At 54.7% G+C, this 26799-nt stretch overlaps 1 protein-coding gene across 3 annotated transcripts in view; it reads left to right on the top strand.

Moving 5' to 3' along the window:
- MTA3 (metastasis associated 1 family member 3) overlaps nt 1–26799 on the top strand; it is a 228140-nt gene that overhangs the window by 28653 nt on the left and 172688 nt on the right. For all 3 annotated transcript variants that reach the window (XM_048495449.1, XM_048494638.1, XM_048493832.1), the window contains exons 5-7: nt 9649–9712; nt 10951–11068; nt 23873–23975. In XM_048495449.1, the coding sequence (XP_048351406.1) occupies nt 9649–9712; nt 10951–11068; nt 23873–23975 (285 nt within the window). The remainder of the gene's footprint in view (nt 1–9648; nt 9713–10950; nt 11069–23872; nt 23976–26799) is intronic.

Below are 26799 nucleotides of genomic sequence, written 5' to 3'. Positions count from 1 at the left end.
GGGGGGGTGGGGGGGGGGGGGGGTGGGGGGGGGGGGGGGTGGGGGGGGGGGGGGGTGGGGGGGGGGGGGGGTGGGGGGGGGGGGGGGTGGGGGGGGGGGGGGGTGGGGGGGGGGGGGGGTGGGGGGGGGGGGGGGTGGGGGGGGGGGGGGGTGGGGGGGGGGGGGGGTGGGGGGGGGGGGGGGTGGGGGGGGGGGGGGGTGGGGGGGGGGGGGGGTGGGGGGGGGGGGGGGTGGGGGGGGGGGGGGGTGGGGGGGGGGGGGGGTGGGGGGGGGGGGGGGTGGGGGGGGGGGGGGGTGGGGGGGGGGGGGGGTGGGGGGGGGGGGGGGTGGGGGGGGGGGGGGGTGGGGGGGGGGGGGGGTGGGGGGGGGGGGGGGTGGGGGGGGGGGGGGGTGGGGGGGGGGGGGGGTGGGGGGGGGGGGGGGTGGGGGGGGGGGGGGGTGGGGGGGGGGGGGGGTGGGGGGGGGGGGGGGTGGGGGGGGGGGGGGGTGGGGGGGGGGGGGGGTGGGGGGGGGGGGGGGTGGGGGGGGGGGGGGGTGGGGGGGGGGGGGGGTGGGGGGGGGGGGGGGTGGGGGGGGGGGGGGGTGGGGGGGGGGGGGGGTGGGGGGGGGGGGGGGTGGGGGGGGGGGGGGGTGGGGGGGGGGGGGGGTGGGGGGGGGGGGGGGTGGGGGGGGGGGGGGGTGGGGGGGGGGGGGGGTGGGGGGGGGGGGGGGTGGGGGGGGGGGGGGGTGGGGGGGGGGGGGGGTGGGGGGGGGGGGGGGTGGGGGGGGGGGGGGGTGGGGGGGGGGGGGGGTGGGGGGGGGGGGGGGTGGGGGGGGGGGGGGGTGGGGGGGGGGGGGGGTGGGGGGGGGGGGGGGTGGGGGGGGGGGGGGGTGGGGGGGGGGGGGGGTGGGGGGGGGGGGGGGTGGGGGGGGGGGGGGGTGGGGGGGGGGGGGGGTGGGGGGGGGGGGGGGTGGGGGGGGGGGGGGGTGGGGGGGGGGGGGGGTGGGGGGGGGGGGGGGTGGGGGGGGGGGGGGGTGGGGGGGGGGGGGGGTGGGGGGGGGGGGGGGTGGGGGGGGGGGGGGGTGGGGGGGGGGGGGGGTGGGGGGGGGGGGGGGTGGGGGGGGGGGGGGGTGGGGGGGGGGGGGGGTGGGGGGGGGGGGGGGTGGGGGGGGGGGGGGGTGGGGGGGGGGGGGGGTGGGGGGGGGGGGGGGTGGGGGGGGGGGGGGGTGGGGGGGGGGGGGGGTGGGGGGGGGGGGGGGTGGGGGGGGGGGGGGGTGGGGGGGGGGGGGGGTGGGGGGGGGGGGGGGTGGGGGGGGGGGGGGGTGGGGGGGGGGGGGGGTGGGGGGGGGGGGGGGTGGGGGGGGGGGGGGGTGGGGGGGGGGGGGGGTGGGGGGGGGGGGGGGTGGGGGGGGGGGGGGGTGGGGGGGGGGGGGGGTGGGGGGGGGGGGGGGTGGGGGGGGGGGGGGGTGGGGGGGGGGGGGGGTGGGGGGGGGGGGGGGTGGGGGGGGGGGGGGGTGGGGGGGGGGGGGGGTGGGGGGGGGGGGGGGTGGGGGGGGGGGGGGGTGGGGGGGGGGGGGGGTGGGGGGGGGGGGGGGTGGGGGGGGGGGGGGGTGGGGGGGGGGGGGGGTGGGGGGGGGGGGGGGTGGGGGGGGGGGGGGGTGGGGGGGGGGGGGGGTGGGGGGGGGGGGGGGTGGGGGGGGGGGGGGGTGGGGGGGGGGGGGGGTGGGGGGGGGGGGGGGTGGGGGGGGGGGGGGGTGGGGGGGGGGGGGGGTGGGGGGGGGGGGGGGTGGGGGGGGGGGGGGGTGGGGGGGGGGGGGGGTGGGGGGGGGGGGGGGTGGGGGGGGGGGGGGGTGGGGGGGGGGGGGGGTGGGGGGGGGGGGGGGTGGGGGGGGGGGGGGGTGGGGGGGGGGGGGGGTGGGGGGGGGGGGGGGTGGGGGGGGGGGGGGGTGGGGGGGGGGGGGGGTGGGGGGGGGGGGGGGTGGGGGGGGGGGGGGGTGGGGGGGGGGGGGGGTGGGGGGGGGGGGGGGTGGGGGGGGGGGGGGGTGGGGGGGGGGGGGGGTGGGGGGGGGGGGGGGTGGGGGGGGGGGGGGGTGGGGGGGGGGGGGGGTGGGGGGGGGGGGGGGTGGGGGGGGGGGGGGGTGGGGGGGGGGGGGGGTGGGGGGGGGGGGGGGTGGGGGGGGGGGGGGGTGGGGGGGGGGGGGGGTGGGGGGGGGGGGGGGTGGGGGGGGGGGGGGGTGGGGGGGGGGGGGGGTGGGGGGGGGGGGGGGTGGGGGGGGGGGGGGGTGGGGGGGGGGGGGGGTGGGGGGGGGGGGGGGTGGGGGGGGGGGGGGGTGGGGGGGGGGGGGGGTGGGGGGGGGGGGGGGTGGGGGGGGGGGGGGGTGGGGGGGGGGGGGGGTGGGGGGGGGGGGGGGTGGGGGGGGGGGGGGGTGGGGGGGGGGGGGGGTGGGGGGGGGGGGGGGTGGGGGGGGGGGGGGGTGGGGGGGGGGGGGGGTGGGGGGGGGGGGGGGTGGGGGGGGGGGGGGGTGGGGGGGGGGGGGGGTGGGGGGGGGGGGGGGTGGGGGGGGGGGGGGGTGGGGGGGGGGGGGGGTGGGGGGGGGGGGGGGTGGGGGGGGGGGGGGGTGGGGGGGGGGGGGGGTGGGGGGGGGGGGGGGTGGGGGGGGGGGGGGGTGGGGGGGGGGGGGGGTGGGGGGGGGGGGGGGTGGGGGGGGGGGGGGGTGGGGGGGGGGGGGGGTGGGGGGGGGGGGGGGTGGGGGGGGGGGGGGGTGGGGGGGGGGGGGGGTGGGGGGGGGGGGGGGTGGGGGGGGGGGGGGGTGGGGGGGGGGGGGGGTGGGGGGGGGGGGGGGTGGGGGGGGGGGGGGGTGGGGGGGGGGGGGGGTGGGGGGGGGGGGGGGTGGGGGGGGGGGGGGGTGGGGGGGGGGGGGGGTGGGGGGGGGGGGGGGTGGGGGGGGGGGGGGGTGGGGGGGGGGGGGGGTGGGGGGGGGGGGGGGTGGGGGGGGGGGGGGGTGGGGGGGGGGGGGGGTGGGGGGGGGGGGGGGTGGGGGGGGGGGGGGGTGGGGGGGGGGGGGGGTGGGGGGGGGGGGGGGTGGGGGGGGGGGGGGGTGGGGGGGGGGGGGGGTGGGGGGGGGGGGGGGTGGGGGGGGGGGGGGGTGGGGGGGGGGGGGGGTGGGGGGGGGGGGGGGTGGGGGGGGGGGGGGGTGGGGGGGGGGGGGGGTGGGGGGGGGGGGGGGTGGGGGGGGGGGGGGGTGGGGGGGGGGGGGGGTGGGGGGGGGGGGGGGTGGGGGGGGGGGGGGGTGGGGGGGGGGGGGGGTGGGGGGGGGGGGGGGTGGGGGGGGGGGGGGGTGGGGGGGGGGGGGGGTGGGGGGGGGGGGGGGTGGGGGGGGGGGGGGGTGGGGGGGGGGGGGGGTGGGGGGGGGGGGGGGTGGGGGGGGGGGGGGGTGGGGGGGGGGGGGGGTGGGGGGGGGGGGGGGTGGGGGGGGGGGGGGGTGGGGGGGGGGGGGGGTGGGGGGGGGGGGGGGTGGGGGGGGGGGGGGGTGGGGGGGGGGGGGGGTGGGGGGGGGGGGGGGTGGGGGGGGGGGGGGGTGGGGGGGGGGGGGGGTGGGGGGGGGGGGGGGTGGGGGGGGGGGGGGGTGGGGGGGGGGGGGGGTGGGGGGGGGGGGGGGTGGGGGGGGGGGGGGGTGGGGGGGGGGGGGGGTGGGGGGGGGGGGGGGTGGGGGGGGGGGGGGGTGGGGGGGGGGGGGGGTGGGGGGGGGGGGGGGTGGGGGGGGGGGGGGGTGGGGGGGGGGGGGGGTGGGGGGGGGGGGGGGTGGGGGGGGGGGGGGGTGGGGGGGGGGGGGGGTGGGGGGGGGGGGGGGTGGGGGGGGGGGGGGGTGGGGGGGGGGGGGGGTGGGGGGGGGGGGGGGTGGGGGGGGGGGGGGGTGGGGGGGGGGGGGGGTGGGGGGGGGGGGGGGTGGGGGGGGGGGGGGGTGGGGGGGGGGGGGGGTGGGGGGGGGGGGGGGTGGGGGGGGGGGGGGGTGGGGGGGGGGGGGGGTGGGGGGGGGGGGGGGTGGGGGGGGGGGGGGGTGGGGGGGGGGGGGGGTGGGGGGGGGGGGGGGTGGGGGGGGGGGGGGGTGGGGGGGGGGGGGGGTGGGGGGGGGGGGGGGTGGGGGGGGGGGGGGGTGGGGGGGGGGGGGGGTGGGGGGGGGGGGGGGTGGGGGGGGGGGGGGGTGGGGGGGGGGGGGGGTGGGGGGGGGGGGGGGTGGGGGGGGGGGGGGGTGGGGGGGGGGGGGGGTGGGGGGGGGGGGGGGTGGGGGGGGGGGGGGGTGGGGGGGGGGGGGGGTGGGGGGGGGGGGGGGTGGGGGGGGGGGGGGGTGGGGGGGGGGGGGGGTGGGGGGGGGGGGGGGTGGGGGGGGGGGGGGGTGGGGGGGGGGGGGGGTGGGGGGGGGGGGGGGTGGGGGGGGGGGGGGGTGGGGGGGGGGGGGGGTGGGGGGGGGGGGGGGTGGGGGGGGGGGGGGGTGGGGGGGGGGGGGGGTGGGGGGGGGGGGGGGTGGGGGGGGGGGGGGGTGGGGGGGGGGGGGGGTGGGGGGGGGGGGGGGTGGGGGGGGGGGGGGGTGGGGGGGGGGGGGGGTGGGGGGGGGGGGGGGTGGGGGGGGGGGGGGGTGGGGGGGGGGGGGGGTGGGGGGGGGGGGGGGTGGGGGGGGGGGGGGGTGGGGGGGGGGGGGGGTGGGGGGGGGGGGGGGTGGGGGGGGGGGGGGGTGGGGGGGGGGGGGGGTGGGGGGGGGGGGGGGTGGGGGGGGGGGGGGGTGGGGGGGGGGGGGGGTGGGGGGGGGGGGGGGTGGGGGGGGGGGGGGGTGGGGGGGGGGGGGGGTGGGGGGGGGGGGGGGTGGGGGGGGGGGGGGGTGGGGGGGGGGGGGGGTGGGGGGGGGGGGGGGTGGGGGGGGGGGGGGGTGGGGGGGGGGGGGGGTGGGGGGGGGGGGGGGTGGGGGGGGGGGGGGGTGGGGGGGGGGGGGGGTGGGGGGGGGGGGGGGTGGGGGGGGGGGGGGGTGGGGGGGGGGGGGGGTGGGGGGGGGGGGGGGTGGGGGGGGGGGGGGGTGGGGGGGGGGGGGGGTGGGGGGGGGGGGGGGTGGGGGGGGGGGGGGGTGGGGGGGGGGGGGGGTGGGGGGGGGGGGGGGTGGGGGGGGGGGGGGGTGGGGGGGGGGGGGGGTGGGGGGGGGGGGGGGTGGGGGGGGGGGGGGGTGGGGGGGGGGGGGGGTGGGGGGGGGGGGGGGTGGGGGGGGGGGGGGGTGGGGGGGGGGGGGGGTGGGGGGGGGGGGGGGTGGGGGGGGGGGGGGGTGGGGGGGGGGGGGGGTGGGGGGGGGGGGGGGTGGGGGGGGGGGGGGGTGGGGGGGGGGGGGGGTGGGGGGGGGGGGGGGTGGGGGGGGGGGGGGGTGGGGGGGGGGGGGGGTGGGGGGGGGGGGGGGTGGGGGGGGGGGGGGGTGGGGGGGGGGGGGGGTGGGGGGGGGGGGGGGTGGGGGGGGGGGGGGGTGGGGGGGGGGGGGGGTGGGGGGGGGGGGGGGTGGGGGGGGGGGGGGGTGGGGGGGGGGGGGGGTGGGGGGGGGGGGGGGTGGGGGGGGGGGGGGGTGGGGGGGGGGGGGGGTGGGGGGGGGGGGGGGTGGGGGGGGGGGGGGGTGGGGGGGGGGGGGGGTGGGGGGGGGGGGGGGTGGGGGGGGGGGGGGGTGGGGGGGGGGGGGGGTGGGGGGGGGGGGGGGTGGGGGGGGGGGGGGGTGGGGGGGGGGGGGGGTGGGGGGGGGGGGGGGTGGGGGGGGGGGGGGGTGGGGGGGGGGGGGGGTGGGGGGGGGGGGGGGTGGGGGGGGGGGGGGGTGGGGGGGGGGGGGGGTGGGGGGGGGGGGGGGTGGGGGGGGGGGGGGGTGGGGGGGGGGGGGGGTGGGGGGGGGGGGGGGTGGGGGGGGGGGGGGGTGGGGGGGGGGGGGGGTGGGGGGGGGGGGGGGTGGGGGGGGGGGGGGGTGGGGGGGGGGGGGGGTGGGGGGGGGGGGGGGTGGGGGGGGGGGGGGGTGGGGGGGGGGGGGGGTGGGGGGGGGGGGGGGTGGGGGGGGGGGGGGGTGGGGGGGGGGGGGGGTGGGGGGGGGGGGGGGTGGGGGGGGGGGGGGGTGGGGGGGGGGGGGGGTGGGGGGGGGGGGGGGTGGGGGGGGGGGGGGGTGGGGGGGGGGGGGGGTGGGGGGGGGGGGGGGTGGGGGGGGGGGGGGGTGGGGGGGGGGGGGGGTGGGGGGGGGGGGGGGTGGGGGGGGGGGGGGGTGGGGGGGGGGGGGGGTGGGGGGGGGGGGGGGTGGGGGGGGGGGGGGGTGGGGGGGGGGGGGGGTGGGGGGGGGGGGGGGTGGGGGGGGGGGGGGGTGGGGGGGGGGGGGGGTGGGGGGGGGGGGGGGTGGGGGGGGGGGGGGGTGGGGGGGGGGGGGGGTGGGGGGGGGGGGGGGTGGGGGGGGGGGGGGGTGGGGGGGGGGGGGGGGGGGGGGGGGGGGAGGCGTGGGGGGGGGGGGGGGGGGGGGGGGGGGGGGGTGGGTGGGGGGGTTGGGGTGGGGGGGGGGGGGGGTGGTGTGGGGGGGGGGTGGGGGGGGGGGGGGGTGGGTGGGGGGGGGTTGGGTGGGGGGGGGGGGGGGGGGGGGGGGGGGGGGGTGGGGATTTGGCTTGCAATCTTAAAAGACATACTCAAACTTATGCTCCCACGGAAAGAATTGCTAGTTAATTCAAGAATACTACTGATTACTACATTGGTCTGTACTGTACTATAGAACAGGAAATAATTAAGCTGGAAACAGAAAGTGAAGGAGAAAAAAGTAGTCAAAATGGAATATTTGTTATTCACAAGGGCAACTTTGATCAGCAGTTGTATTGCATTTTTACCAAAGTCACAAATGTAGTATGAAAAAAGAGAGTCAGATAATGGGAAAACAGTACAGTGCAATTATTAGCTGCTAGTGGTGTCTAGATTCTCCAGTAGAACTCGAGTCAATTCCAAGTGGCTAATGTGGAAGTAACTATTGTCTGACTTTGCAATGTGTAATTTCTAGGAAACTGATGTTTTCTGTAAGGGCAAAAGCTTCTACACCTTCGCAGTAACTGTCTGGCCCCATAATGCAATTTTATCATAGCATAAACAGTGGTTCAAGTGACAAGAAAAAACATGGCACATGGAGCCAAGTCATCCAGTTATTGGTGATCTCTTATTGAGCATCCCTCCCCACCTACCCCCATTTAATCTTTAGACAACCCTTTCCAAAAGCCAGAAGACTGTTGCATTACATTTTGTTTGGTGAACATTTTTTTAATTCAGCACTTGCATACTGGTATTAGGTATCAGTATATCTAATTCTCACTGTGGCCAAATTTGTGGATGCTTAAATATGGAGACTGGAGCTGTGAACAAACAAGATGCATCTTTTTGCAGACTTGAGAAAAGTCCCAGGTTTGCAGAAAAATATGAAATTTTTTTTAAAAGGTACTCAGGGTATTAACCCTCCAAAATAATAGAAGCAGAACCTGTAGTTTTAAGAAGCAAATGTTCTTTGTGGGTGTTACTAGGCAACCATCATCTAGCTCTTAGTGAAGAATATTAACAAGCTGGAACGGGTCCAGAGGAGGGCGACCAAAATGGTAAAAGGTCTGGACTCCATGCCCTATCAGGAGCGGCTTAGGAACTAGGTATGTGTAGTCTGGGGAAGAGAAGTTTAAGGGGTGATAAGATAACCATGTTTAAATATTTGAAGGGATTGTCATGTTGAAGGTGGAGCGAGCTTGTTTTCTGGACACCAGAGTTTAGAACAAGGGGTAATAGATTCAAGATGCAGGAAAAGAGATTCCCTCTGAACATTAGAAAGAACTTCCTGACAGTAAGGATTCTTCAGCAGTGGAATCCACTGCCTCGGCGTGTAGTGGAGTCTCCTTCTTTGGAGGATTTTAAACAGAGGCTGCCATCTACCAAGGGTGCTTTGATTGTATGTTACTGCATGACGGGTGTCTTATTTTCGGGGAAACAGGGTATCATAATCCCACTGTACATTGTATTGGTCGGGCAGTACCTGGAGCATTATGTGCAGTTCTGGATGCCTCACTTCAAAAAGGATGTGGGCAGAATGAGGTGGGTGCAGAGGAGAGTGATGAGGATGATCAGGGGTCTGGAGATCAAGCCTTATGAGCAAAGGGCTAGAGCAGGGGTAGGGAACCTGTGGCTCGAGAGCCGCATGCGGCTCTTCTGCCCTTGCACTGCCCACTCCAGCTGAGCCTGCTTGCCCTAGCCCTTCGCCCTGCAGGCAGCAGGCTGGCGACTCCACTGCCCACGGCCGGGCCACCGGGGCCTCTTCCCCTCGCCTTGTTTGAGGCTGTCTTGCTTGAGTGGCTTCTCTCATGCTGGCAAGGGCCGGTGCCGCTGGCTCCCATCTCTGCTCTGCAGGCAGCAGGTGGGTGCATCCATGCGCTTCTCAGAATGAGTGGAGAAAAAGGTAAAAAAGCCCAATATATACAGTGTTATCTTTATTTTAAATGTCAAAAATTATTTGCGGCTCCCAGTGTTTTCTTTTCCCGTGGAAAATGGGTCCAAATGGCTCTTTGAGTGTTAAAGGTTCCCTACCCCTGGGCTAGAGAAACACTTGCCAGGGATGCTCAAAGCTGCTCCTGCATTGAAAAGGCGTAGGACTAGATGAACTTCATAGCCCCTTCCAACTCTATGATTCTAAGTTGGCGTAGCACCCCATGCCTGACTTGTGCTGGCACACAGCCACCATAGAGCTGCATTGGCACCTGAAAGCAGTGGTGGGAAGGCCCTACTATGAACAACTGGGATCTGCAGGAACACTTGGGTGGAAATATAGGAAGGAAGGAAGGAAGGAAGGAAGGAAGGAAGGAAGGAAGGAAGGAAGGAAGGAAGGAAGGAAGGAAGGAAGGAAGGAAGGAAGGAAGGAAGGAAGGAAGGAAGGAAGGAAGGAAGGAAGGAAGGAAGGAAGGAAGGAAGGAAGGAGAAGAGGGGGAGAGAAACAAGAAAAAAATGACAAAGGAAGGGAGAAAGGGAAAGAGAAAGGAAGAGAAGGAGAGAAGAGAGAAAGGAAGAGAAAGAGAGAGGACAAGAGAGAAATAAAAAAGAGAGGAGGTTCACCCAGTACTTTCCATCCACCTACACGGACAAAAACCGGAGCCTCCCCCTGCCCGCTCACCCAGCAGTATTCCCGCCCTCCTTGACTCCCTGAGGAGCTGCAGCAGGTGTCTCTCGAGCCTGCTTGCCTTACTTGCTAAAATAACCTCCATGCCAGACTTCCTCCTCCCCCACAGCAGTGCTGTGTCGCTGCACCTCACCTTACATGCCTCCCCACAGCCAGATGGGTGGCGCGCAGCAGATCGCGCCCTACCTATCTCGCCCAGCACTAAGTCCATGCTCCACTCGCCTTGCTGGCCAACCCTTTGCAGCCCAGCCTCTCAGTTTACAGGAAACATTGCATGTAATTCTTCCTTACTTACTGTATTTATCTTTCAGCTGTTGCTGTTACAAATTTGCTTATGTCACTAACATTTGTTCCATCCAGTGTCACTTTTTATAAACAAATAATTGATTTAATTGTTTTCCAAATGCTAACTTATCTGTTGACCTCTGTTACTTGCAAGAAGAAATTGTTAGTTCTGAACATTTTATTGTTGTTTCTATGATTGTATAGGGGGAAATGCAGCGTTGCGCTTTTGAATGAAACAGAATCTGTATTGTCGTATCTTGCTAAAGAGGTAAGGCTGAATTGTACACTAGTTCATTGAAATATAAGTATGTTTAAGAATTGGAGATCAACAGCAAATTATTAGTAAATTTAACAATGCTTTTACTACAGTATGTATTAGTAGGAAATAAAGTAGGAAATATTTTGGACATTTATGATGGTTGTATGGTGTGATAGTTCAGTATTTGTTGATGGTTTACAGTGATGATGCTATGAAACCATTAATTTGCTTTTCAGTCAAAATCTTGCAGATGAGAATAGAAAGGTTCTTTGTAGTTGCTGGATTCAAACTCATAATTCTGCCTGATTCTTCTGCACTGGACAGCAGTGATTAATAGATACGTTTTGAAGTGATGGATCTCTGGGTTAGAGCAGTAGCCAGTTCTTATAGGGAGGAATTAAATAGCTATGGATAAGTGCATGAACCTCTTAAATGGGGAAAATAAAAGGTTTGCCTAGTCTCTACCATTGCATGCAGTCAATAAAATTGCCATGCCCTCCATGAACACAGGCAAGGAGGTGGTTTTCAAGCCTTCAAAAGTGGATCTCCTTTTGATATCTCACAGAGTAACTAGCAAATCCAGTTAAGAGAAACGCCGGTACTTTAATTGTGCCAGGAAATGGCAGTTAGTAAATATCTTCCAGCACAGAGCTGATATGTTCCTTGTATTCAACCTCTACAACATCATATCTACTGTCTTTTATACTCTGCTGAACAGAATGGTTGGATACATACCACCATATACCATGGAGGAGACCTGAGCCTCTGTTTGTAGGCTGGTATCAAGCAGCATCCCCAAACTACTAATCTACTGACAAAAACTTTCATGGTCAGAATCAACTCACTGTTGTGGATTTTTTGGACTGTGTGGCCATGGTCTGGTAGTTTTTGCTCCTAACTTTTCACTCACATCTATGGCTGGCATCTTCAGAGGCATGTCACAGTAAGATGTGTTTCTCTCTGTGACACAAAACATTCCACATTGTTCCATGAGAAGAAACACAAGTTTTTTGTGATATGCCTCTAAAGATGGCAGCCATTAATGTAGGTGAAATGTTAGGAGCAAAAACTGCTAGAGCACGGCCACACAGACCAGAAAACTTATAACACCTAGTACTAATATATTGTTTATGGAAGAGTGAAAGTCCCTCCAGAACAGACAGTAATTGGTTATTTTTCTGTATGCCTGTTGGAAGGTAGAAATTTACCTGCATTTTGGAAGAACATAAACTTTTTGCTTATTTTAGGATACTTTCTTCTATTCACTGGTATATGATCCTTCACTGAAAACGCTCCTAGCTGATAAAGGAGAAATCCGAGTAGGACCCAGGTATCAAGCAGATGTACCAGATATGCTTACAGAAGGTAAATGTTTCAGTTATGAGCTGAGTTGCTTGCTTGTATGGTCTTATCCAGTATTCTTTGCCGAAAACAGTTTTACATCTGTGTATGAAATACGGTATAGTGATTAAGGGTGGGGGACTCTAATCTGGAGAACTGGGTTTGATTCCCCACTCCTCCACATGAAGCCTGCTGGGTGACGTTGGGTCAGTCACCATTCTATCAGAACACTGTCATCCCACACAGAGGCAGGCAATGGCAAACCACCTCTGAAAGTCTCTTGCCTTGAAAACCGTTCAGGGTCATCATAAGTCAGCTATGACTTCACAGCACTTTCCACCACCATGATCTGTGCTTATCTTGTGTACGCTCTAACATGTGTAATATCAAACAGATGGATTACAAAGTCTATTCACTTGATTTTTGTTATTTGTTTCATCTGATCATTATGTGATTCTACACAAGGACTGTAGGCAGAACTACACAAGGACTGTAGATAGACAAATCATGTTGTAAGCTGCTCAAGCCAGAAATGGGAGGGACAGCTTATCAAGTAAATGAATGAATGGATAAATGGATGAATGAATGAGTATGCATTGAGATGAATCAATTATTCAGTGAAGTTTAGCTGCGTAATAGGCACCTAGACACTTATGTAGCCAGCTGTGAGCACAGTTTTACACCTCCAGTATGGGTATGCTGAGTTTAGAGAAATTTGTTTGTTTGTCATATTTAATATACCACCCCATCCCTGAAGGGCTGTGGGTGGTGTACAAGTTGAATAAGACACAATCATTTAAGATTTCCAGCTAAAACCATAAATTAAACAGACTCCAAACCTAACTCCACAAAATCAGATGGCAAATATAGTGTACGTGAGAATCTATGTACACTAGCTTAACATATGTTCAAGTATCATGCCATTGGGGAGGGAGGTTCAAACTTTCTCTCTTGTTATATTTTTCTAAGTTCATTGTATTTAAGAAACTGAAATGAAGTAAATTATCAGGGTGGGGGGTGAACAAGATGTGGAACCAGTCAAGGTTCATTCACCATTCTTGGGGCTATATGCACCCAGTGCAGACTAAGACCTGATAATGGAATACTCCAAAATCCTCTGCACGATCAGTTTATTTTGGAAGCTTTTTCAGCCATTGCACCATTTGAGAAAGTATCCTATGACTAGGTGTCATTTCATTCTTAGAATATGACTTGCATCTGACACCACTGAGTTCCAGAAAAAAGGTTGGCCTGGAAACTCAGCACCCTGTGTTTATGGACAGGCAGGGGCGTACCTGCCGGAGGGACAGGGGGTAACCCCTGTCCTCAGGTGCCACCCAGCAGGTCGCCCCCCACACACCGAAGCTTGTTGCTCCAGTAGAGGTGTGTGGGGTGGGTGGCCTGCTGCAGCCTGCTGGGCACTCCTCGGGTTGAGGAACGCCTGGGGGGCCCGCGGCAGGCTGCTAACCCCCACCTCCATCGGAGCAGGTGCAGCCTCCAATACAGGTGTGAAGGCTGGCAGAAAGCAGTGCTTGCCAGCAGGTTTCCTGCACTCTATCAGAGGCCTGCCGGCCTGCTGAGCCAGCCCCCCCTCCATTGAGCAGGGGCCGGGCAGGGGTGGGGCACTCGGAGCAGGTGTTGCCCCTGGGCGCCATTTCTCCCTGATATTTCTCCATGGACAGGGCAGCACTGGCTTGGATGACGGCACTATAAGTTTGGATGTCATTAAGGGTGGCTGTGTTGATGGTCTTCCACATTTCCCATCACTTGTATTATTATTGGGAGCTGCTGTATATTTGGTTATTATGAGGTATAAAAATGTAACCACAAGAAATGCTTTTTAAAAAAACAACACAACACTAACAATGATATCCTGTCTATTTGATGGGAGAATTGTTATTAAACAGTTGCCTGTCCTGGAACATTATGAAAATAACTGCTTGCTTATTTCTCTGATTTAACAGGGCTTTAAAATACCATAAATTTTTTATTTCATGTTAATATCTTGTATGATTTATAGTGTGAAACACATTGTTCCCTATTTTGTGTATTTCTGAAAAGTGAATACAGGGTCAGAATACTTAAAGAGAACATGAAGGCTTTCATTAGAGTTCTAAAAACATTTCTGTAAGGTGGTTGAGCAGCTGCTTCACAGGAGACATTTGAAAGCCAGGGATATGTTTTATGTTCATTTTCTTAATTGCTTTACCTTTTTACCCCTAAAAGGAGCAAAAGGGGTTGCACTCAAACCATTGCTCTGTGTAGACTGTCAATGTAAGACACTAGTCAGTTGTGATGATTAAGAATTGTATCCAGGTGACCAAGTGAAATTTTTTTACAAAAATGTTTTCTAAATGATTCTTATAATATCCCTGTGGAGACTTAACTATTAAAATGTTTATGAGCTATGGAGTTTTATGAAACTAATTGGAAGGTTTGTTCAATATGTTGTGGCTTAAGGATGGCTACTGCTCTGGAGAAGGAATTTAAGTTTGTGATCTGGATTGGTAGTCTTGCTCCATAAGTTGTTCTAACCAGATAGGTCCAGAATAGTTGAGGTGGTGGGGGGAAATTGAGCTTGCAGCATTTTTGGGTCTTTTCAGTTGTCTAATCCAAGCTTCACATACCTCCTTCATATGTTCTTCTCTCCATTCCCACCCATGTCTAGCCTTCGCTTATCTTCTCTTATTCTGTCTCCTGACAGATAAAAGATATTTTCCTATGCCTATTTCTGCTTTCTTTATCCAACCCATGCCTCTGCTAGACACTGTAATTTGTTATATTCCCCAACCCATCCAGCCTTTGTTTCTCTTTTCTTGACTGTATGTAGCAAACAGAAGAGTCCTGTGTAGTCTTGGATCCTTAGCAGTTGCCCTTCCTAGGAGAGTTGTGCTCTTCTAAGCCTTCTGAGACTTCAGTTGACTTGGAAGGATGTAACTGCTTCCAGTGGCACTGTAGCAGACTCATTGCCCTTTTAAGATGGTTTAACATAAGACTTCAGATGGGGGTTTCACATTTGAACTTACTTTATTTATTTCAGCTTATTTCTAACCCACTTTTTGGATTACAAAGTAAAAAACTGGGGAAATAATCTTACAGTAATCATACTACATAGGATAAAATGTGTCATTTACCCCCAGTGCTATATGGGTTAGATGTGTATTCCATATAATTGGATTGGTTTATTCAACTTTGTTCCCCAAACAAAATCTAGCATGATTATTTGGGCATGCTCTCCATGTAAATGCATGAATATTACCATACTGAGGCAAAGATTAATGTAAAAACGTGACCTTTTGCAAAAATCAGAGGAAAAATGCACTATGGAAAGATGCTGACTGACCAAAATGTTTCAGGAAGACTCATGCAACCTGCCACAAGTGTGTGTGTACATAGTAAGTGCTGTCAAGTCACTTCTGACTTACGGTGACCCTATGAATTGATTACCTCTAAAATGTCCGATCATTAATAGCTTTGATGAGGCCTTGCAAACTGAGAACCATGGCTTCCTTTATTGAATCAATCCATCTTAATTTGGGTCTTCTTTTTTTCCTGCTGCCTTCGTTTCTTTTCTATATTGTCTTTCCACTTACTCTTATCTTCTCATAATGTGACCAAAGTAGAACAGCCTCAGTTTAGTTGTTTTAGCTTCTAGGGAGAGTTCAGGCATGATTTGATGTAGGACCCAATGATTTGTCTTTTTGGTGGTCCCTGGTATCTGGAAAACGCTCTCCCAATACCACATTTCAAAAGAATCAACCTCCTTCCTGTCAGCTTTCTTCATTGTTCAACTTTTACACTCATACATAGTAATGGGAGATACTATGGCATGAATTAACTTGATCTTCATGGTTGCCCTTTCTGATTTCTTGACTTCAATTCCCTTTTTGGTTGATGATGGAGCCAAGGAAAAGAATATTTTTAACAATTTCAATTTCTTCATCATCGATCTTAATGTTGCGTAGTCAACCAACCCCAGTAATCATTACTTTTGTCTTCTTGATGTTCAGCTGCCATCCTGTGTTGGCTCTTTCTGTTTTAACTTTCATCTGTAACTGTTCCAAGTCTTACTGTTTTCTGCTGGTGGTGTCACCTGCATATCTCAAATTGTTAATCAGCCTTGTCTTCTGAAATCATTGCCTGTGGTACTTCCATAAAACACAGATGGCAGAATTAATTTTGCCCTGCTTTGAAGAGTAAACATGAACTAGAAGGCAATAAGGGTCACCCCCCCCCCCCCAAGCCAGGTGTCTGAGCTCACCTGACGCTGAACAATTAATGGTTTGAGGGGGAAGCTATTTTGAGCTCATTGAAATGATAATATTGTGTTGCATTTAATTAACAAGACTGTATACTCAGGGCTGAGAAAGAGCTCCACTTCCCATATTACAAACATTATATGTTTTTCTGCAGTTGTGATTTCATACACTCATCTGTTACTAGGATACATTGTTTTATTTTCCTATTCTGCTTTCACATATTGCTATAATGAATTGAACACAAGAGCGGTCTAGTTGTGACCCTTGGAAGATTTTGCCTCTTGATAGACAACTTCACATATTATGTGTAGGTAGTCATTCAAAAATAAAATATTTTCAAGCAAGCCTTTATTGGCATAGACAACAGTACAACAATAGTAAAAAAAACTGATTAAAAACATATATAGTACAGGAAATGAATGTTGTGGAGGGAAATCTACTAGAATTTAGTAATTTCCAGGAGAAAGTCTGCCACTATCATACAGAGAGAAGGATCAGGATTGTCCAGCAAGTAGTGTAATCTAAATAAATCGGGGCGATCGGGTAAATGTAAAGGAGTAAGATTCACATACTTGGATCTGATTTCCTTGAATCTGAAACAGTGTAGTAATTGGTGGGCCAGAGATTCAACTGAGCCATCATTACACGGGCACAAATCTTTTAGCCTTTTCTTGCTTGTTAAATCTGCCATGTACGGGCAGAAGGCATAACATTAAACCTGGCGAGCATTATGGCTCTCCTTTGAGCAGGGTTTATTAAACAATACAGGTAGTGTGCCGTGGCCCTGTTCAAATGGGAGAGAAAAATACATGGGGGAGCATGTTTTCTCGGCTACGGTAATTAGGGTAGAGAACTCTATCCAATAGTTGACCTTTTAATTTTCTATAGGCTTCTGAATAGGACAAAGGGCAAAGTGAATCCACTGACAGTCCAATAGAAGCCATTTTTTCTTCCATTATGGAAAACCAGGGGTTGGAATGGGTATCAGAGAGCAGACGGTGGACCAGGGAATTACAGTCCGAGAGAAAATGGATTTGCAGCCCTCAGCCAAGTGGCTGATTCCAAGGAGTTTTGACCTAACTCCAGACAAAGGGCAGCATAGGGCATGCAATTTGGGAGTCCAGTTACCTTATGAAAAAATGTGGATTGAAGGGAATTCAAGGAGTGCTTAATAGCTTGAATCCAAATTAGGACTCCGTAAAGCAATCTCGAGGTGACTTTGGCATTGAAAAATTTGAGGGCAGGAGGGATAAAGGAATGGCCACAGCTGTAGAAGAAACATAGTAATGCTGACATACTGTTAGATGTAGCAAGGAGAGCGGCCTTCCTATGGGTTGCCCATGAAAGGTTATAGGAGAATGAAAGGCCGAGGTACTTATAGCACTTAACCTGTTCAATTTGGGTGCTATTCATTGCCCATGTGAGCTTCTTAAAGTGCCTAGAGAAGACCAAAACCTTGGTTTTTTCATAATTAATTGTCAGTCTGTTGGATTCACAGTAATCCACACAGCACTTCATTAAGCATCTGAGGCCAACTCTGGATCGAGAGAGAAGGACGGCATCATCTGCATAGAGCAGAATTAATACATGGATGTACCCAGTTTGGGGGCATGGCTGTTCACTGCTGAGAGAGCAGAGGGGAGGTCACTTAAAAAAAAGATTGAAAAGAGTGGGGGCCAGGACGCAGCCCTGTTTGACCCCTGTGGAAATTGAAATACTGTCTGTCAAAAGGCCTTCGTGGGAACACTTGATCTGGCAACTGGTATTTGTGTGCAGTTGCCTAATTAAGAACAGGAGTCTGGCATCAATGTTGAGGGCAGCCAGTTTTGCCCAGAGAAGTACTGTCGGAACAGAGTCAAAGGTAGCCTTTAAATAAAGGCAGCGTAGAGTTTGTTATCTGCATTGATTGAGTATTTACTGGCTAGGTGTAATAGCACCAAGGTGTGGTCCCGAGGAGATTTCCCCTTACGAAAGCCTATTTGTTCAGCCACCACTGCACCAGAATGGGAAAGCCACAGCTGAAGTTTCTTCAGTAGCAATTTAGCATACATCTTCCCTATCACTGAGAGGAGGCTGATGGGGCGGAAGTTGGCAGGCTCTGAATGACTTCCTTTTTTATGAATGGGAAACACAGTCACAGACAGCCAAGTCTTGGGTATCATACCTGAGCTGTTTACTCAGGTAAAAAGAGTGGCCAGGATAGGGGCCCACCAGTCAGTATGAAATTTCAGAATCTCTGGAATTGTAGAATCAGGGCCAGGGGCTTTCCTTCCTTTGAGGTCCTCTAACAGCTCAACTACTTCTTGAGATGAGACAGGAGGCCAACGTGGCAAATCTAAAGGGATAGGTGAAGGAGATCCATTTCTTAAAATATCATCATTAAAAAGTTTGCTAAAATAGTCATGCCAAATATCAGGGGTAATACAAGTAGGGGTAGGAGGCTTGCTTTGGTTAAAATTATTCAGGACAGCCCAGAGTAGCTTGGAGTTGTTAGAAGTTACTGCAGAGTGGAGATGTTCCCATTGAGTGATGACATGTTCCATTTGGTTCTTCCTGATTAACTGGCAAAAGTTGTTCCTACAATTTATTAGTAGGACGAGGAGATCCTGGTCTCCTGAAGCCCTAAGATTCTGATATAAGGACCGAATTTGGCTATTGTGCTCTATATACTCTCTATCAAATCAAGGTGTTCTCGTTCTGTTTTTGCTGGGTTTCCTCACAGTGGACGTCGAAAGACCAGCCATAATTTGTTTGAGAAGATCTTCGAACCTGGTAATAGTCTCCTGGGGGGAATCTGCAGTGAGGACAGAGGATTTAAGGCTGGCTAAGCTAGGGGAAATGAGTTAAGTTTTGAGTGGCTAAGGCCAGCTTGGGTGTCCAAACTAGTCTGGGGGGTGGTTCATTAGATGGTGAGAAAGCAGCATGTCTGGCCTCTTGATGTGATAAAACAAGTCTAAGGGGAAGATGATCACCAGCAAGAAGATCTCCAATCTGGAAAGATAAAACAAGATGATCTCAACTTCCTGGGAAGTAGAGAGGAGGGATAGTCCAGTGACTTACCTGCAGCCATGAGGGAGGAAACTCAAAGGAAATTATAATCTTGAGCTGGGCATGTGCACTTTAAGCTCGATTAAGCTTCGCAAAGTTTGTTGTAGCTTGATGGGCAAGTGAATGAATTTCCTACCAGCAGCGTTGGGGTGAGTATCCTTGGAGGCGCGAAGGGCAAGAAGTAAGAGGGAGTGGTAGGGTTCATCATGAAGACCTTGCTGATCAAGGAGGGAAGCTTAGAATTTTGCAATCACTCTTGCATTAAAGTCCCCCATTAGAACAATCTCAGAGGAGGGATGACTACATTCAAGCTCCTCAATATAAATGGATAGGTTATCTCAAATTTCACTCAAGTTAGCTTTCTGAAGACCAGGAGGAACATAAACATTAACAAGGACTAGAGAGAGATCCTCCCAAAGAATTTGAACAGCCTGAGCTGTCTGAGCAAAGGAGGGAAGGGCCTGTGCCTGGATTGACTGTGAAACTAGAATGCAAAGGCCACCGGAAGAGAGGGTTTCTGAGTTTGTTCCCCCATCCTGAAATATTCCATGATAGGATGGAAAGGCCACCTGGAGGTTGGTGTCATTCGGTGTGCTGTAAGTCCGTGATTCCAGGAATGTCAGGGAGGATGCAGCCATTTATGAAGTGTAAGGCTGTTCTTGTGATAGGGCCTTATAACTTATAAAATATAAGTTATATACTGACACGTGAGAATACCGTTATACAACTTGATTCTGCAGTTGGCTCAGTCTTTGCCATTGCATATGTATAGGCATATGCCTGTTGGTGAAGCTATTTATTTATTTATTTATTTTATTCGATTTTTATACCGCCCCATCCCCGGGGGGCTCTGGGCGGTGTACAGCATTTAAGGAGCTCACGTGCCTTTGGGAGCTCATGTGCAGGATGTGAAAGCAATGGCCTTCTGTTGCTGCTGTTCCCGAGCACCTGGTCTGCTAAGGCATTTGCAATCTCAGATCAAGGAGGATCAAGATTGGAAGAGTAGCCCGTATTTCAGCCTTCTCCCTCCATAGAATCTGCTCCTAAGCCCTTTTTTAAAGCTATCCCAGTTAATTGCCATCCACCACCTCCTCTGTGGCAGCATATTCCAACAACACCAAATCACACGTTGCGTGAAGAAGGGTTTCCTTTTATTGGGCCTTTCTCTCCCCAGCATTTTCAAGCAATGAATGCCCCCCTGGTTCTAGTATTGTGAGAAAGAGAGAAAAATTCTCTCTGTCAACATTTTCTACCCCATGCATGATACCTTTCACAGACTTCAATCATATCCCCCCCCTCAGATCGTCTCCTCTCCAAACTAAAGAGTCCCAAATGCTGCAGGCTCTCTCCTCATAAGGAAGGTTACTCCAATCCCCTCAATCATCCTTGTTGCCCTTCTCTGCATCTCTTTTTCTATCCTCTTCGATATCCTTTTGAGATGTGGCTTACTCAAGAACTGAACATTACAGTACTCCAAGTGCGGCCGCATACCTTACTGCTTTATATAAGGGCAGTGACAATCTTTTGCAGTTTTATTCTCAGATTCTTTCCTACATTATCTCCTTTAGCATAGAGTTTGGCGTCTTTTTTTCACAGCTGCCATGGATTGAGTTGACATTCCCATGGAACTATCAACTAAGACGCCCAAATCCCTTTCCTAGTCCGTGACTGATAGCACTGACCCCTGTAGCATGTATGTGAAGTTTGGATTTTTTGCCCCTATGTGCATCACATTACATTTTGCAACATTGAACTGCATTTGCCATTTCTTAGCCCAGTCACCTAATTTATCAAGGTCCGCTTGAAGCTCTTCGCAATCCTTTGTGGTTCTCACCACCCTACATGATGTATGCCTTGAACCTCTATTTAGGGATGAAAATTGGGTGCAAATGTTGATAAATATAGCTAAATAAATAATGTCCAGATCTGGCCTAAAAGGCTTATAGTTGCCTATCTGCGATTTATCTTTTTCATTTGGAACTGTGTATTCTGTGTGTATATTGTTGCCTGCCTCAAGCAAGCAATCACATTGTGCATACCTTTGGAAGAAATTGTGAGATATGTCAAAAAAGTTAATTAAGTGATTTATTTTTTAAAGAGATAATTTAAGAAGAAGTTGGAACTTCTATTATTAGGTGAATTATTCATCTGCTCAAACTGGATACGTGAAGGTTGGAGAGCTTGTGTATCATCTCCCATTTCTAGCCAAGCAGTTAAGTGACACCAGAGATTAAAGTTTGTTTTTCTGTAACAGAAATTAGTGGAGATAAAGATGGGAGACAAGCAGTCTAGCCACAGAGATGAAGATTCATGAACTGACTATCAGGGGCTAATTGTTTTTTATTCCAAGGCCAAGGTTGGTGCAGTCAAGGAAAGGATTTAAAGATTTCTGTTAAAAACAGTTTATAAGTTGAATGATTAAGAAGTATGCATCTGTAAACAATTTAATTGGAACCTGTCTTTAAGTATATTTTAAGAATTGTTATGACTGGTGTGGAAGCATAAACAATTTGAATGCACTTTCATTGTCATAGGATAGAAGCTCAGAGATGTGAAGAGGCTATAATAGACACTATTCACAAGGGTTAAATTACAACATTTAAATCAATCAAACATTTATTACAGGGTGTACACAAATAGGCAAATAAAAACCCTCTCAAGTTTGGAATACAAATCACAAGCTTAACAAAAGCTAGTGTAACAATACAACATACATAGTTGATGTCAGTGCCAAGTCATCAACTATTGACATCAACTATGTATATTGTATAGGCACTGACATACACTATGAAAGCCAGGCTTGCTGTTCTGTGCCCGCTGCTGCCTCTGAGTCCCACTGGAACCCAGAGGCTGCCGTGGTGAAGCAGGAGGAACAGTGCAAGCATGGTATGGCTAGGGCCAGTCTGGTTGTTCGTCATTTAAAATGTAAAGAACTGTGAGTGAAGGTTAGCAGTTGTTCTCTGGAGCAGCTTCTTCTTTCCCTTCCTACTCCTGGGTCTCCTCGTAACCCTGATACACCTGAAATTCTTGAAGATAAATTTTCATTACTCCTGGAATTTCAAGAACATTTGGGCTTATTTTGGGGATCCCTTAGCTGACAGTAATTTTGGGTGTATCTTTAACTTGGACGTACCCAAATGCCTACCTTGATGTAGAGTTACCTGTGTTATATGTTTGTTCCATAAGAAAAAAAAATGGAATTGCAATTTATGTGTATGTTCACAAATATGCATAACTATAAATCTAGATAAACATTGGCTGGTGTGTTTTTACTTTTCAATGAGCTAAGGAATTTAAACTGTAGTCTTAAGCAGAGGAACATGAGTCTTCTTCACCACAGAAATAAAACATCCTGCAGATGTTTTAAAAATATCTTTTTTGCCTTTTTGTGTTTATTCAGCAAGGACAAAAAACATATTGCCAGTCAAAATTTCTTTTTTCTTGCCTGCTGTCTGAGCTCTAGTCAGTTTCATAGTTGTGCCCACCATCTTGTGTGCTGCTGCAAAGAATCTGTGTGCCTCTGCCATTTGGTGAATGTTTCCCATGGAGGTTTCCTCTGCTTGCAGCTCATCCGATGTCCATTTCACTGTAAAAAGTGGGTGAATAAATTTTGTTTTGCCCTTTGCAGACAACTCCCTCAAAACAAAAACAAACAAAAAAAGACATGTGGGTGGGCTCTCCAGGCAAAACTAACTTTACCCATCTGCTTTTTACAGTGAAATGGCCATTGGATGAGTTTAAAGCAGAGAAAAACTCCCTAAGAAACCTTCGCCAAGTGATGGAGGCTCCTCTGCGAAAATGGCAGGCGCAACTGCAGCAAAAAGAAAAGAAATGGGGAGAAGAGGCAGGAGAAATAAAGCATCTCCTGCCTGCTTGTTTTGCTCAGCAAGCAGGAGACGTCTTCAACCCGGGTTGAGGAAAAAAAGATTGCTAGTTTAGCGATTTTTAAAAAAACCCTTGTTGAGTGAAATAAAACGGTATGAACATGTTTTGGGGGAGAGAGCTGTGCGAACTTCTTCTCCAAAACACTTTTTATAATATCCTCAAGATGCTACATTTCTGCTGTGCGGAAAGGACCACTGTTTTGTGGGTGTGAAAGGTGGTCATTGAAGAAAGCTGATGGGAAGAAAGTAGTTTTCTTTGAAATGTGGTGCTTCAGGAAAGTTTTCCAGATACTGGGGACTGCCAAAAAGACAAATCAGTGGGCTCTAGCTCAAATCAAGCCTGAACTGTCCCTAGAATCTCAAATTACTAAACTGAGGCTTTTGCAGGGTACCACCCAGAGGGACATATAGGGGCAAATGTACCCAGTCGGTGCCCGTTTAATCATGTGAGTGGCGTTAAAATGCACAACTCCAACAGAGAGGAACCTCTGCTCGGTGCTCCCCAACAGAGCGTTAAAATGCCCCCAGACAACTCCAACAGAGAGGAACCTCTGCCCAGTGCTCCCCCTCCTCCGCCGGCCACAGTAGCCCCCTCTAGGCTCTCCCGGCACACCGTGACTTTCCCAGCTTTGGCGGCAGAGGAGAAGGCTTTGGTGCACCCACAGCTGGCCTCCCCTTGCCTGGCCTGCCCTGGCTTGGCCATCCCGCCCAGGAGGCTGCTTGGGCCAGTTTGAGAAGGTGGGTGTCCCCCAGGCACCTGGCCCCCCACTCCCAAGTCCAAGAACAGAACCATCTCTGGGGGCCCCTGTGTTCTGCAGAGAACAACTGTGAGGAAAGGGAGAGAGCTAGGTGACTCTTTGCCCTGAATTGATGTGGATGAGGCCCCCGAGAGGTTCTGACATGGCTGAGAGGAGGTTCAGAAAAGCCTTTGCTGGCCTCCTGCCCCCTCATTGCCCCAGAGGAGGGGCAGGAAAACGTAGTTCTTGCCCCGGGTTACATTTTCTGTCGATATGCCACTGGGCTGTTGTACTTTGTTCATATAATGAGAATGCAGGAGTCACTGGAAGAGACAATAATGCTAGATAAGGTTGAAGCTAGCAGGAAAACAGATGAATTGATTTTGTAAAGGAAATCACATCCTTCAGTTTACAAGATCTGTGGAATGCTGTTAACAATACAACATTTTGGAAGTAGTTAATTCATAGTGTCATAAGTCAGAAGTGACTTGTGGCATTTAATACACACAGAAGGGTATAGTTCAGTTTAGGATTGTACTGTTGAAAACAATAGGTCAATACTCCAGAAGTCTAGCAAAGTCCAATAAGAAATTTTACTCACTGTAAACTAATTCTGGAGCAGAACTTAGTGGCTTCATTGATCTCTAAATTCAGCAAATTAAGAGTAGGGAGAACAATTGTTTTAAAAGCCACTAGGAAATTGGTTTTAGAAGAAAAGTTATTTAACATTCCCTGTTTTGTTTTCATACATGCATAGATTATTTCCTTAACGCCTAGCAAATTTTAATGAGACATTTGAATTGACCCTGGTATATTCAATACAGATTTAATTTAAAGATATTTGATATGGAAAGTGCACTATTGCAATTAACAGTGTTTTATCTAATCAATTGTTAACAGGACAAACAGATGACCGGGAACAGGCAAAGCTTGAAGTAAAAGTATGGGATCCTGATACCCATCTCACTGATCATCAGATTGACCAGTTTTTAGTAGTAGCACGGTAAGGGCAACATTGTTACAATTAACATTGTCATGATGTTCAGCTGATTGTAATTTCTATTTCATGTCACAATTTTGTTAACACATGTTAAGCATGGGTTAAACACTTCCACTGAAATTAACAGGACTTCAATGTTCTTAACTTTGGCTAGACAGTCTTTGGAAATTTTGCACTAGATCCCAAACCTTCCTTCCACAAATGGAAGGGCACTTCCATAAGTTCAGCTGGTGGATATTTCTGCTGACCCTTTCCATTGAAGTCCCTCAAGCTATGCCCCACACTTTTACTTAAAGTTCCCTCACATCCCAGGAATTATTTTTGGGTAGAATTGGGAAGGAGAAGCTGGAAAGATTAGTTTTGTAATCTGCACCTATTCTGTTTCAAATCAAAGGCTTCAGTCTTAAGTACACTAGCTATGAACAAGTCTCACTGCACATAGTGACATAAATATTGGAATAGAGTAGTAATAATTTATTTTCAGAGATGGATTCTTCTGAAAACTAGTTGCTAGAGGAGGGGCAACACCAGGGGCTTGAGCTCTATGCCCAGCTTACAAGCTTTTCGTGGACATCCAGTCAGCCACTTTGTGAAACGTGATACCAGCCCAAATGAACCACTGGATTTATTTAATCAATAAGTCAGTTAATTTGATTTCTATGCTGCTTTCCCCCAACCAAAGTCAGACTGAGTGTGGCTAACAACCATATAAATAAATCAGCAGCGTTAATGAGCGCAGAGTTAGGTTTACCATCAATTAAACCACGTGTTCATCTTGCAATTTTGAAAGCCTGGAAAAAAAACAGCTCAGATAATATGAATTCCTTCGGCCATCAGTCATTTATTCTCCTAATGACAAAAAATAAAAACCGCTCCATTTTTTTTCAAAAAATTTGATCTTGATACACTATTCCAGATGATCTATTAAGAGTTTCAGCATCTAATGCCAAACTCCAAGACTGGGTGAATAGAGAAGATGCCAGAATAAATAGACAATTAATAGTTCAGTCAAAAACTGCTCCATGGTATAAACTATTTAAAAGAGATCACTAGAGCTACATATCTGACCACTTCACTAACAAGAAACTTAAGAATAGCTTATACCTCTATTAGATTTCAATCATAAGAACATAAGAACAAGCCAGCTGGATCAGACCAAAGTCCATCTAGTCCAGCTCTCTGCTACTCGCAGTGGCCCACCAGGTGCCTTTGGGAGCTCACATGTAGGATGTGAACGCAATGGCCTTCTGCGGCAGTTGCTCCCGATCACCTGGTCTGTTAAGGCATTTGCAATCTCAGATCAAGGAGGATCAAGATTGGTAGCCATAAATCGACTTCTCCATAAATCTGTCCAAGCCCCTTTTAAAGCTATCCAGGTTAGTGGCCATCACCACCTCCTGTGGCAGCATATCAATGCCTCAGTGTTTCTGTATCTGCAGAAAACATGAACCTGAGGATCTTTCCCATTACATACTGTCCTGTCCTTTATATTCGGCAATAAGAAAAAGATTCGTGGAGCCAATGCTACCCAGGACAGCTTTTTTGTCTGATGATGAGAAATTTATTTTTTTACTATCTGATATTGATTCCTATGTATCTTACAAGATGGCTCTTTTTGCCCTGGCAGCTAGGAAAATGCGAGCAGAGTATTTAAAGCACTATTTGAACTGATGATTCAATGAGTTTGTGGTCAACTTAGTTTAGTATGAAGAAGCTGTAAAAACAGCCAACATGGAAAGTATTTGATGGGGCATTTTAATCCGGATATAGTGAATATAAATCATTTATTTTTTAACCTAAAGATAAGTTTATTATTTTAATCTGAATGTTTTAACTATATGTATATTTGGATGTTATAGCCAATGGCTCAAATAATAAATACTATTTGACTTGACTTGACATATAAATAAATAATTAAAATTAATCATAGACACAATATTCACTATTCATTAATAATTAAAATCCTGAGTAGTTAAAACTAATATTGCTTAGAAGATGGTGTGTAACAGCCCAATCTACACGAGTGGCACAGACCGGCGTCCATGGCGGTACCGGGAGGAGAGAAACTCAAAAATCCTCCCTGCCAATGGAACTATCCCAGCGCAGCCCAAAAGGGTGACTGGGGCCACCAAACCCAGGATGGAAGTTGATCGATGTTGACTCCACTCCCAGGAATGTGCAGGCCTTGCCCCCACCACGCAGATGCACCTGGGGACAGCATGGGAGAGCCGATGCAAAGGTGGGCACTGCAGCAGCCAAGTGCCAGCAGATTGCCCCTTCACATCCAGAAGGGGATTCACCCCCTCCCCTGAATTGGACTGTAAATTCTTCTATGTGAGCAAAAACCCTCAAGGTACACAGTATGTATCAGCAGGGGATATAACCCTAGAAAGGTCCAGCATGGCAGGCCAGGTGATGTAAAACGGTTGATGCTCACAACCATAGACCTGATGGTACATCTCTGCCTTACAGACCCTGTGGAACTGAGCAAAGACTCTCATGGTCCAGGCTTCATCTACTTTTTTGTTCATTCTTCATTCTTCATTAATGCTACAAAACCACTGCATTATCATGCAAATTGAATGCAGTATCCAGCCTGACTAAACTGGGTTTTATTTTTCACCAGATGAACTATTATCATAAAAAACTCTTTTCCCATTCTTGTTACAAGTGCTTTATATTAAACATCCTTTCACCTCTATAATTAGCTGGTCTATCTGTTCTTGAACCTCTGACACAATTCCATCTTTGAATGCAGAAATGCACTTTCTTACTTTCAAGGTTGCTTAGAGTATGTTTATATAACAAGGAAATATTCCCATGAGGT

The sequence above is a fragment of the Sphaerodactylus townsendi genome, linkage group LG01 (genome assembly GCF_021028975.2).
Source record: "Sphaerodactylus townsendi isolate TG3544 linkage group LG01, MPM_Stown_v2.3, whole genome shotgun sequence".
Classification (NCBI taxonomy): Eukaryota; Metazoa; Chordata; class Lepidosauria; order Squamata; family Sphaerodactylidae; genus Sphaerodactylus; species Sphaerodactylus townsendi.
Note: the sequence above shows the minus strand (reverse complement) of the source record. Positions and strands in the feature narration are given on the sequence as shown.